General features: G+C 43.5%; 1 protein-coding gene across 1 annotated transcript in view; it reads right to left on the bottom strand.

Annotated features, from left to right (window-relative positions):
- Positions 1 to 6,070: 6,070 nt before the first annotated feature.
- The window catches only part of ACTR5 (actin related protein 5), a 138,065-nt gene continuing 130,984 nt past the window's right edge, over positions 6,071 to 13,151 (bottom strand). The window contains exon 9 of the mRNA XM_086932264.1: positions 6,071 to 11,493. Within this exon, the coding sequence (XP_086788390.1) occupies positions 11,221 to 11,493 (273 nt within the window). The 3' untranslated portion in view covers positions 6,071 to 11,220. The remainder of the gene's footprint in view (positions 11,494 to 13,151) is intronic.

The following is a 13,151-nucleotide window of genomic DNA, read 5'->3' as shown; positions in this document are numbered from 1 at the left end:
TTCGAGAAGCCCCAACCCTGAGCAGCTCCAGCACCAAAGTCCAGCCCCCCAGCATCCACCAGATCTGCGTGGGGCCCTTCTGCTCTTTGCTGCTCACCGCGTTGTCCGGCTACTTGCCTGCTGGCTTGTGGCCCTCTTGACGATGCTCCACGACGACAACACCGCTGGTCTGGTTGCTCCAGACTGGCCCTTGCTCCCCTCCAACAGAGGAGCACCCCGGACCCTCCTGGTCCACTCCAGACGCCATTTTAAGTCCACCGCGTGGGCTTGCATTTGCCAAGACTTGTTGCCCCAATCCTGGGTCCAGCGACGTCGACAGCAGATACCATCGTGGGACAGCTCGCACCTCCATCCTGGTCGCCGACAACGCCTCCTGGTCCGTGAGACTGCAGAGCCCAGCGTCGCCCACTCACCTGGTCGAGGTGACTTCAGCCGGTGCCATCCTGGTGCCCATCTAATCACTGGCTAGTGATTCAGAACTTGGTCCCCTCTGCTTTCAGGTGTCTTCCATCTTCGATCCAGGCTTGAATCCCTCCGAATCTCTTCACTGGTCGCCTGCCAGCAACTTCTTCTTTCAGGCTCCATAGACTGCAACGAGGATTCCCGACGTCCTTCCAGACCTATGCATCCGCAGCCCCTGGGCTAGGTAAACTCAGCATTTCGGTGCTCCAGCATAGCTTTGCTATCCAAAGGTCCAGATCCTTTTTTGTTTCAGCTCTACCTAGTCGGATTCGTCCGATAACACTAACTTTACGAAATCTAGCATCCATAGACTTTGTCCCGCATCCCGCGTGAGAGTGCACAGTCTGCACCCTATCTCCCTAGGCCTCCTGCTAGTAATCTGAAGGTTCAGTAGTCAAGTCCTAGCGATCCCAAAGACTATTAGAGTAGTACTTACCTGCTAGTAATTTCGCATTCCACTTTTAGAGTATATGGTTTTTTGTGCCCCTCGGGCATTTGTGTAAATTGTGCGACTTAGCGTATTTTCCTAAGAGCTTTGTATTGTGCTTAGCGCCCTGTCCTCATAAAGAGTCCAGGGCTGTTGTGTTCTAAATAAATATACTTTTATTTTCATAACAACTTGTGTGGTGTCCTTTCACTTGGTGTTCAAGGGGTATATGTGATGGTATAACAGCTGGCTTAACACGCCCTCTAGAGTTTAGCCTAAAGACTGCTCTTGTCCATGCTACTAGGATAGCTGGTCTAATGGTTGACTTACAACCAATCATCAATAAGGGTCGTTTGGAATGATACACAAGGATCACTAGAATAGTGAGCACTACATATCAGGCCAACTTCTCACACTGGGTACTCCTTCTATTCAGCCCCACATGTTAAATTTGCTAAGCTGGATTAGTTCTTGGTCTTGCCATTATTTGTTAGGGGTGCTCAGGTATAACTTTTTCCAAAATGAATGTCTGATCATAACCAGATTGTTTTGGAAATCCCACTTGGAGACGGAGAAGTGTGCCTAAGAGATGGACCTTCGAGAGGGCTCTTTTGTCAGACCCAGAGTACACAAGTTATATAAAGAGCTGGATTCCGGAGTCATTTAGAACTAAACAAAGGTAGCTTCTCTCTCAGGATGGCTTGGGACGCTTTCAAGGCCGGTATAAGAGGGAAAAACCTTAAGTTTAGTATCGCCAAAGAGATGTTGGGTCTGGGACAGAGCAAAGAACTTAATCAAAAGCTTAGTGGCTTGAAGGCAGAATTGGTTGTAGCTGTTGCTTCCGGGAGAGATCTTACCCCCGTACTGAACCTGATAGCTATAACTAAGGCACGGCTGAACAAATTACGGCTGAGAAGATCGCCAGGAAATTCATGGCTAGTGACCAGTAGTGCTATGAATATAATGAACGGGTGGCGCGATTTTTAGCAGTCAGGTCAAGACAGGCAGGCAGCTGGGCACATCAGTCAGGTCAGGAATAGGCAAGGCAGCATGGTAACTGATCTCGCTGAAGTTAGAGAAGCATTCTTGGAATTTTACGCTGACCTTTATAAAGCGTCCTCCATAAAATTTAGAGGTATATTCGGACCCGGTGACATTTGCCAAAGCAACCCAAGGGGAGAGGTCACTTTTAGCGTCAGATATTTCACCAGAAGAATTCCAGGTGGCCCTCAAGGCTCTCCCATTTGGGAAAGCAGTGGGTACAGATTCCATACCTCGGATATTCTATAAGGTTTTTTCCGTAGTACTCCTCCAAGAAATGCTGGAGCTTTCTAGGCAAGTTAAAAATGGGGCAAACCCCCCAGGGTCCTCGGGTACCGCACATGTGATCATCGTTAAAAAAAGGTAAGGAACCTGTGTCTTTGGGCTCTTATTGACCAATCACATTGTTAAACAGTGATGTGAAACTCTATTCTAAAATCTTTGCCAGCAGGCTGGGCAGTATAATACACAGACTGGTCTTGGTTAGGCAGCCTGGGTTTATTCCAGGGAGAGGGACCTCAAATCATGTATGGTGAGTAATATCACTGTTCAATGCCACTGAGGTCCTAGAAGAACCTATGGGAGTCGCCTATGTTGGATGGCAAGAAGGCTTTCAAATAGGTGTCGTGGGAGTACCTCTGGAAGGTTATGCAGGCCAGTGGCTTGAGTGGGTCTTTCATCCAAGCAATCCGGGTGATGTACTTTAGCGCCGTAGCCGGATTACAGCTAATGGGAGGTGAGTTGGATCCCTTTCCGATAGAAAGGGGAACGAGGCAGGGCTGACCAGTCTCCACTCTGTTATTTGCTTTATACATTGATCTCCTCCTTGGGCAGGTTATCCAGAGAGGCATCCAACCTCCTATCAGCCTGCAGGGCTGGGATACAAAAATACTTGCCTATGCCGATGATGTGGCAATAGTTACCAGTGATCCAGATAGGGCTGTACGTTCCATAGAAAGGACAACAGAGGAGGTCGGAACTTACTCAGGGTTCTTGATAAACCAAGCAAAAATGCAGTTAGTGATAAACAGACATACGCTGGCCAATGATAGCTGGGTAGTAGAGGAGGCTACCTATCTGGGAGTTAGTATCAAAGCAGAAGTGGAGCAATTAGTCGAAATACATTTTACTCCTATTATTGAAAAAACTAAGAAGGATTTTAGACAATGGGATAATTTAATTCTCTCAACAATGGGAAGATGTAACCTTGTCAAAATGATACTCCTTCCAAAATTATTGTATGTTTCTCATACAATCCCACTGGAGGTTGATAATGCACGGTTTAAAGTAAATGAAAGAAGTGGCAAGATTAATCTGGGCATATGGGAACACTAGGAGGGAAAATACATTTTTATGTTTACCCAGAGACAGGGAGGCTGGGCACTCCCAACTTTAAATTCCGCCCAACTTTAAATTATATTATCTAGCGGTAGCTCTGCAATTTTTTTCCCCCTTATTTAACAATAAGGCAACTGAAGTGGGGAATGCAGGTTATGTTCCTTCGATTTATGAGCTACTGATTGGGCCAGCTGCCAACGGCTGTCTACTGAAGATTCTTAAGCTGAGTTACTATAAAAAGACACAGTTTAAGATTGTAATGGCGGCATTCCGGGATTGGACAGGCATTCGAAAAAAACTGGGGGTTGGCAGGTATAGTTGGTACACTCCGCTACTTTGGAACAATCAACTGCCCGGAATATTCCATGACAATTGTTTAGCCAGATCAGAACAAGGGGGCTTTGATAGGATCTGCTTACAGGGAATCATATCGCATAATTTGAAGGAGAGTGACAGATTTAATATCGGGTTTCTGGATTTTTTAACATTTTTACAGTGGAGGGATTTCCTATTGAGAAATGTTGGGGCATTATCAGGCTTCGCTTAGGTTTCCCTGATGAATATTTTAATATGGGCACTAGCTATTCAATCTTACAAATATATGGGTGCCTGCTGCAAGTTGTTCTAGATGATTTGAAAAAACATAATGAAAAATGGCGGGCGAGGTTAAACTTGGAAAATTCTGGTTTTCCAAAATCGCTGGGTGTGACAATTTTATGCTCATCGAACTTGCAAAAGCAACAATATATATAACGATTTTTGATTTCTATAGAACACCCGCCAAAATCGCTAAATGGGGCAGGTTGTCTGGTACCCGTTGTCCTAGATGTCGCAAACTCAGCCCAGACCTGGTACACATGTTCTCTTCTTGCCCTTGCCTAAAAACAGTTGGTTTAGATATTGCAGGTTTTTTAGTGAAGTCCTCAAGGTGACTATATGCCATCACTGCAGCTTATGTTGTTGGGCGATGGTGAATTAAATATATGTGTTGAGGTTGAGTTAATTTTTATAGCTATGGCGGTTTATAGGCTCTGTGTTGCCTCTGCCTGGCTTGATCCTTAACCCCAGACATTTCAGCAATGGAAGGGGCGTTTTCTATATGTTTACAATTAAGAAAAAGCACTTTATGAGCGAAAAGATAAGAGGGCGGAGACTGAAGGGAGGAGTATCTGGGGAGTTTTTTTGTGCTGGGTAGCTTCGTATAAATGGATAATAGCTGCTTGACTGTAAAGAATAAAGGGTATGGGGTTGTAGAGTTTGGTGAAGGACATATATGGTAATTCTGGCCAAGCTGGTTTGTTTGGATGCCCGTACTGTATTATGTCGAGCCGATAACTTGACAAAATCTATTTAAGATTTAACTGCCGGATCTGTCCTTATTTAATATATTTATGTAACTTTGCTGTTAAAGTTTTGCTAATAAATCATTTTTTATTAAAATAAAAGAAAGTTAAAATGGGAAATGAAAATTGGGGTCAAAACCTATTTTTTTTGTACCCTACGTGATAGATCGGCACAAAATGTGCACCTCTACATGACGGAGCCGGCTCCATCATTTCTTTAGGGTTGGGATAGCACTGTCAACTAGAAAGGCTATTTTCAGATTCACACCTATGAATCTTTCAGGCAGAGGTGGCTCCTCTGCAATGGCGGAGGAGTGTTGCGCCACTCGCTCAGAGCCGGCAGAAGCTGAAAAATAAAACGATATTTCATTATAGTTTTATTTTTCACCTGCTGGCTGAGCCAGTGTGCAGGGACGAGTCATGAGAGGGAGCAGTGGAGTGTACTGCTAACTGTGCATGTCTGTTTGGCCAGCCATCTAAGGCCGGCCAAACAAACATGCATAATTAGATTTCACCAACCCAGCTGTATAGCACAACTGGGTTGGAGAAACAGCACAGACTCTCTGTGCCCGAGTGGAGCATCGAACCAGCCCGCTCAGGCCAATCCCTGCACTGCTCTCATATCATGATATCATGAGAGCAGCACAGGGATTGCACATGGAGTCTCTGATGCTGTCCCAGGAGCTGCTGGGACCAGGAAGCAAGCGCAAGGCAGCAGAGGCATCCTCAGTTAAGTTTTATTTTAATTTTTAATGTATTTTTCTACCCCACTTGTCCTACCCCTGTCCCACTCCTGTTTATTCGCATCGGCCGACACTGCTTTTAGGATGAACCTCTCATAGACAGGCTCTTCTCATATGTAAGCCCCTGTGGGTCTTAAGAGCAGAACCAGGTGCTACCAGTTCTGGAGAAGTAGGTAGGCGTTCAAGGCAGAACTAGAAACAACTAGCAAATGAGGGAGCAGTAGACGATCGACAACTGATAAAAAGGGGAAGTCCTACCTACCACACAAGATCAATAAGTTGAGGTGGAGAGAGGGATGCAGATGATGTACAATGAAAATGGTAATATTAAACATGCTTTATGCTTGATGCAGGCACACGTTCCTGGACCAGATACATATGGGGTGTAGGAGTAGGAGTTTAGACCCAAAATACAGATGGAGGAGTTTGGAAATGCAAGAATAATGGTACATTGTGTAGACCAGCAATCGTCAGACGAAAAAGTATATTAACAAAGAGATTTTTATATTTAAAAACAAATAAACCAGGACTTCCACACTGCAGTGAGTCCTTAGCAAAAGATCACATACAAATACAGCAAGGAATTATATTTTGCTGATTTTCTCATCCTGTTTAATACTTTACAAAAAATAATAAATAAGAGTAAAGTATATGTTTTCCCAGTTCATGCTGATCCTCCCACCCACCAGCTGCACAACATAATTGTTACATAGACATGAAGGCTAATATCATTTCTTTATTTACCCTAAGTCAGCAGCACTTAAGAGCAAACAAATCCATACCACAAACAACACCATAAAGAGGACAGAACTATAAAAGCAGGTACCCAAGAAGAATGTGGCTTCTTGAATTTTTATTAACTAAAAGGAAACTGCAGCAGCACTATAAAAAAAAGGAAGCAGCAAAGACCATTTTCGACAAAAGGATCAGATGAGAAGGCATCCATGAGCATAAAAACAAACTGGTAGGCTCTGGGAATGTGGCTTCTTGCATGCTTTTAACTAGAAGGAAACTGCAGCAGCACTATAAAAAGGAAGCAGTAAAGTACATTTTCGACAAAAAGGATCAGACGAGAAGGCCTCCAAGAGCATAAACACTAACTGGAAAGCTCTGGGAGCCTGAAGGCACATTGTGGGCTTAAGATGGAGGAGGTATGATAAGAATAAAAATAGCCATTAAGAGTGGCTTGTCGCAGGAGGGGTAATATTAGCTTTCCGGTCTTATGCACACTTTTGATTTCCAACCGGGAAAACTACATTGTACTTCAAGGAACACAAAATAATAAACAAGCTCAAAAATGCCTTAGAAGAACATTTGCAGCACTGATTTCAATAGGCTTAAGAGTATAAATGATCAGTTATCCACCTTAAAAAAATACCTTGCAAACTGCCTTCTAAGCGGAAGACTTTATGAGCCATTGTACCTCGAGTAGAAGGTGCCCTAAACTTACCCAGGTCAATCTCAGCCAACCAGGAGGACCAAAACCAGAAAGCAAAACTGGGGGAACAAAGCTGGAGGTGGCACCCAGGAGTGCTATACAGTTACCCTAGCCTGACTGCAGAACCCCAAGAGTCTTCAATAATAAGCACCCATATGTATATTAATAGTAAAAGTCTTCAGGCTAATTTTGAAGAAGGTAGAAGATAGTCTACAGGAGAATCTGTTTGAAAGTGAGCTGTAATGAGCAGAGAATGAGCCATTAGAACCCCTTGCATTACAAGGCTTCTAGGGAAGAACGTTGAAATTCCACCATGGTGTCTCAAACTGTGGAAGAGCAGATATAGAATCAAGTTTGAGGTCTCGGGTAATGGTCCACTGGAGTTCTTGCCCTTGGGGGAAGAAAATAAACTCAGGGAAAACTGACGCGTGTCCCCATATGCCTTGTAGATGTTTGCTAACATGCCAATGTGCTTAGATATTTTCTTAATAAATTAATCTTCGAAAAGCATACCATTGGAGTTTGGACTATTTTCAAAGCAGACCCAGTTGACCAGCTTGGAGTTCTTCTTGAGCAGAAAACTTTCTCCTTCAAGGAAATGGTCATATGGCATTACCACTTAAGCATATGGCTGCTAAATTCTACCGTTCAAAAATGTAAGGTTGAAGGTTGTTTGGCCACATTCTATAGATTCTAAAAGTCCAACGGCCTGTCACATCAAAGAGCCTGTGTTGACAGGATTTTAGGTCTCTTGCCAAGCTCTTGTAAGGTTCTTGGACTGACTTAGTAAATCATTTTTAGATCTAACTAGAGGAGGTACAGTGAATTAGGGGCAGGAACCCTATGGATTGATGCATCTTTGTCCATCACTTTAGATTGACATGTAAATATTGAATTCCACATTCTCTGCCATACTAGTATACTAGGGCTGGACTGGAAACACTAAGGCAGGAGCGGACACTGAATGATTAACAGGTCAAAGATGTTTCCCCAATCAGTCCAGAAAGTCCTTCAAGTTAGCAGATGTGGATTAAGACTCGTCTGCTGATTTGCAGCTGGCTATGGAAAGCTTGTTGCTAGGTTCAAAAAAGGATTCATCAGAGGAAAAAAGAGCAATCAATGGGAGACTATTTGGCATGTGTCCCACTGCAGGGTTGCTCTAGTTAAACTTTATCTGCCGCCCAATTAAGGTGGCCAGGACGTACCAAACATTGAACATTTCTACCCGGCCTCCCAGCTACAGTGGGTGTCCAGGTGATTGGCAAGTTGCCAACTGGAGGACATGGTGTCGGCTTCTCCCCATTGGGATGTGCCCTGAGTGGTGCTCCTGTTCAACCTCAATACTAGAATGGGATGAGACAGCCGTCCCTGCTACGCATGGCCTCAATCAATCAATCTAGGATTTGTAAAGTGTGGCAAATTACCCATGAGGGTCTCAAGGTGTTGGAGTTGCTGCCTGCATTGTGTTGAACTGTTCATTCGGCCAACCAGGTCTTGAGTACTTTCCTGAATTGCTGGAGCAAGGTGGTGATTCTGAGGTGCAAGGGAAAGCTGCTCCAAGCTTTGGTTGCCAAGTGTGAGAAGAGCATTCTCTGCTTTTTCCTCGGCGGATCCAAGGGGTGTCTCCGAGGAAGAGGGATGGGGATCGTATGTGTATCGTTGGTTAGTGGAGGGTCTGGCATTTGTTGATGTAAGCTGGTCCTTCGTTATGCAAGGCTTTGTATGTGTGGGTCAACATCTTGAACTGGCATTACTTCTAGAACAGAAGTCAGTGCAGCTTCCTGAGGTGGTGTGCGCTTTGGCTATGTCTGGGGTGGTCGAGGAGGAGTCTAGCCGCTGTGTTTGTATTCTCTGTAATCTCTTCAAGAGGCGCGCGGTAATTCCTACGTAAAGTGTGTTCCCGTAGTTCATCCTGCTGGTGAAGAGGGCCTGAGTGACGGTCCTTCTGGTGTTATCTTGGAGCCACCTACAGATCTTGCGAAGCATGCGAAGGGTGCGGAAGCAAGTGGAGGAGACTGCGTTTACCTGTTTTTCATGAAGAGCTTACTGTCCAACATGATGCCGATGTTGAGGGCGTGGACGGGCCGAGTTCAGCAGACCACCATGCGTCGTTCCATGAAGAGGTGGACCCAAAGATGAGGACCTCCATCTTGAGCTTGAGGCTGTTGTCCTTCATCCAGTCGGTGATGTTCATCATACATCTGTGGAAGTTAGCTCTGGCGGTGGAGGTGTCTTTTGACAGCGAGATGATGAACAGGGTGTCGTCGGCATAGGAGATGATGTAGAGTCCGTTGAGAAGCATACCGCTGCCTCAGACGGAATCTCTTCCTTACATGATTGGTGCGGCCTGCTCTTGGGTTTACTGGAAGGTGCGGCAACCACCTCACAACAGGAACTAGGTCACTGGCATGACGCAGGGAAACACACGTTAGGCGACCTTTACAGGAGGCACTCCTGCCCTTGGAGGAGCTCACAGCAAACATTGGTCTACCCCCAGGCCAGTTCCTTCTGCATAACTCCATCATTAGGTCACTGACAGCACACTGGGGTAACATGCAACAGGAGCCAGATATGCATGTAATAGTACAATACATCTATGTGCTGGGAAATGGCCACCATCTTGTCAGCTGGCTTGCAAGCTACCTGCGTTCTCACAATGCTACCTCCCTTGCGAATTGATTAGACACCGACCTGGATTGACCACACAACAATAGGAAGCAGCAGTGAATTGTGGGGTATCCTATGCTAGTGCCTCATAATGCCAGTTTTGCCTGATAAAATATTATATGCTACGGAGGGCATACTTCACCTCCACAAAAAATCTAGATATACTTACAGCGCACTGACGCAGCCTGTCCATGCTGCCACGCAATAGATGCAGATTTACTCCACATGCTCTAGGAGTGCCTGTCGTTCTCCCAGTACTGGCACAAGATTGCAGCCATCTGGCCATATGCATGGGATTTACAAAACTGCATAACTGGAGAACTTGCCTATCGGGGCAGTTGCACTAGACCAACAGAAACAGGACCACAGCTCGGTTCATGCATTTAGCAACATTACTCGCTAAGTATCAGATTATATGCAAATTAAATCTCCCAACCGTACCACACTATCTGCCTGGGAACTCTCCTTGAATGCGTGGGTGCAGGTCGAGAGCAGGGCAATACAGAGAGGACGCTCTGGGGCTGCGCAAATATCTCATAGCTGCTGCATTGGATACCCTTCTGACAGAACTCAAGGCCGGCGTACGCGGTGGAGATCATCCCCCTACAACAGAACCGGAGGTACCGACTAGCTGTCTCACATAGAAGTCCGGAACCCATGACATGGTAGGCATCACAAGGTCAGGCTCCCACATGCTGTTGCAGTGATGGATACTGCAAAACTATCTCTGAACTATACAGACAGGTGTATGTTAGTTCTAACCAACGTTATTGTGAAAAAGGTTTTATCTCGTAACATTTGTCCATGGTTCCGTATTTTGTGTTTACACTAGATATCCAATAATACTGAAGTATTAATCTACAGCTCCTGCAAAATAATAGGGAACTAAACTGATGTTGATCCGGGCTTGTCGCAATATGCTTGATGTTAGCAATATATTCTGCCTCTGAATTTATGCATAATACTGTACAATGTGCTGTATGCACAAAAATGCGCAATAAAATTTAGAAAAATAAAATAAAAAAATCTGAGAAACCCACAAGACTCTATATGAGACTCCCGTATAAAACAAATACATTGGGGTAATGTATGGATCTAATGGGTTAATCAGCTTGGATAGTGTTTCAAAAGCCCCTCAGAGTTTTTGTAAACAGTTTACCAACCATGAAATGTTTGTTTAATCTCAACCAAAATCATGTCCTGCTTTGTGATTGCAATATTCAAATTTTAGAGGAAAACGATCCCAAAAAGCTAGATTTTTATAGTGACTCAAAGAGTATGTGTATTCAAGAAATCAACAACGACTAACTACCATCCGTGAGGTGGACATTTCCACCATACAGAGAAGAACTTGGACAATATCCTTCAACCAGCATGATCAGGTTTTACATCTGTTTAACAAATACAGTTATAAATGGATTGCAATTGACAATCTGAATGTGTTTTAGTACAGCTACTCTCTGTTCACAACTCTTGATTCTCACAGGATACTTCCAGTTTTAACAATTCAACATAAAATATTTACAATTTCCAGTAAGAGTATTTAGGAAGCTCTTAAACCGAAGGACCCTACATAGGTGGTCTATAACAGTTGTGAGCAGAAGGGATACTTGACCGGAGCACAGTCCATTCTCCTTCCCATTCAAACCACAAAAGGCAGTGCGATTAGTGTGTGCTGTGCACTCTACTGCATTCCGTACATTGGCTTGGATGTGTTGCTTGTAGAAGTCATGGCTTATTCTATTGATGTCTGAAGGTTTGCTACGTTTGCTCTGGGTTGTTGCTAGCAGAAGTTACAACTGCTTTATTGACAGCAGAAGGTTCCCCTGTTGCTACAGGTGCTGGCCGGGGTACTGGTTTTGGGATGGTGATTGGAACATAGACATTGGAAGCACTGTGTTCTTGAAGGTACTGGCCTCCTTTTTCTTCGTAGTCCTGTCTTGTTATCCAGCCCTCCTCATTCTCCATGTGCTCTAGTGCCCAGTCTCTGGCCTCATACCAAGTATCTAGGATGGGATTGGATGCCATGTTAACCTGCAATACAAAAATAGATTGGGGTAAGTTTAACTTTATATTTAGAAATAACATTCAAGGGACACCAGAAGTGATGACAATTTCTTATAAGATAATCTACAGATAAGCACCTATGCAGAATTGGGGGCGTTGTTATTCTCAAGAATATGAGGAAATGTGAACCTGAATAGACAGGACTGGCAATAAATCAAGTAGAAATCAATTAAATAAGCCTTCTTGAGTCTGATATTATGTTAGAAACCATAAAGGTTTAATAGAGTTTCAGATCATTACAGGTGGAAAAGATATAGTTTATCAGTTAAATAATTTCATGTACAGTGAATTAGCAGGTAGCTCAGTTAAATTAAAACATTAATAGCCAAATGGAGCAAGAGGTCTGACAAAAGGTTTTGCCTCAAGAGAAATGTCAAAATTATTGTAAGTCCTAAGCATGAGATAGACTGGCTTGGGTCTGCTCTCTAAGAATCAGGGAACGTACTCTCGCTTACATCCAAAATGAGCCCTCAATTATAGCAAAATACACAGTAAAATTCATACCGTCCACATGAGGTGAGCAAACAGACACAAAGGCTCAGCAAATCAGAATACAGAAATGCAACAATACTGAACACCATTCCCTAAATGAATAAAAAGGAGTCTCCGTTTGCAATGTAACGGATGTAACAGTACTACAAATCTTGTTACCTGTGAAACAATGACAGACTTAAGAACGTTGAAAAGGCTCACTGTGCTTCAGGCAGGAAGAACAGGTCGAACCTTGAATAGCAACTTTTTGAGAAGACAACACCAACCACCAAGTGGTCCTAAGTATTTGCAGAAACCATTGGTTGGTAAATCTCAGTTTCCGCTGTCATCTATTAAGAGTAAATTCGGCTGCAGTGAAATGGGAAGTGTGTATATATATATATATATATATATATATATATATATATATATATATATATATATATATATATATATATATATATATATATATATATATATATATATATGACCCACAAGACGGTAACAAGAGACAGAATCAAGATATATTCTCTGACAGGCGGTCAATGCAACCAGTATTCACATACAATTCAAATAAAATTAAAATTGTGAAAACGGAATAGATAGAAAATATACAACAATAACAGAATAAGATCTGTCAGCTGCATGGTACACAGGAATCAAACATACACCATATAGAAAATTAGTCTCTAAGTATTATATAGTTTCATAAGACCTCATTTCCCATTGACTTTGAAAGCTGCACGTTCCAATAAAAAAAATGAATTACGGCTCAAGATAAGGGCGGGGATTGGGTTACTCACTCTTGCGCAATGCAGAGACTGCAACAATCATAGAACTGAGTAAGATAGGCACATTTACAAGGGATGCTTGTAAGATGGTGCCGAGCAAGAAGTTCAAGGAATTAAAGACCACATCTGCCCTTAATTTCTTAGCTGCACAGCTCATAACCCCCCCCCCCCCCCACCCCAAAAAAAACCTCTGTGGAAGAGGGAGCATGTCACAAACATGTGGACAATATCTCCTGCCCAGAAGCCAAAACATGGGCAGTTAATAATACCTTGATTTCCTTTAACCCATTTGGTAAGCTGCTCTGGAGTATAATATAGGGCCTGCAAGTAGTTTTAAATGGTTGCAGCTTTACCCTGGTCGAA

The sequence above is a fragment of the Lissotriton vulgaris genome, chromosome 7, assembly GCF_964263255.1.
Source record: "Lissotriton vulgaris chromosome 7, aLisVul1.2, whole genome shotgun sequence".
NCBI lineage: Eukaryota > Metazoa > Chordata > Amphibia > Caudata > Salamandridae > Lissotriton > Lissotriton vulgaris.
The sequence above is the reverse complement of the archived record's forward strand: the minus strand, read 5'-3'. Positions and strand labels throughout refer to the sequence as shown.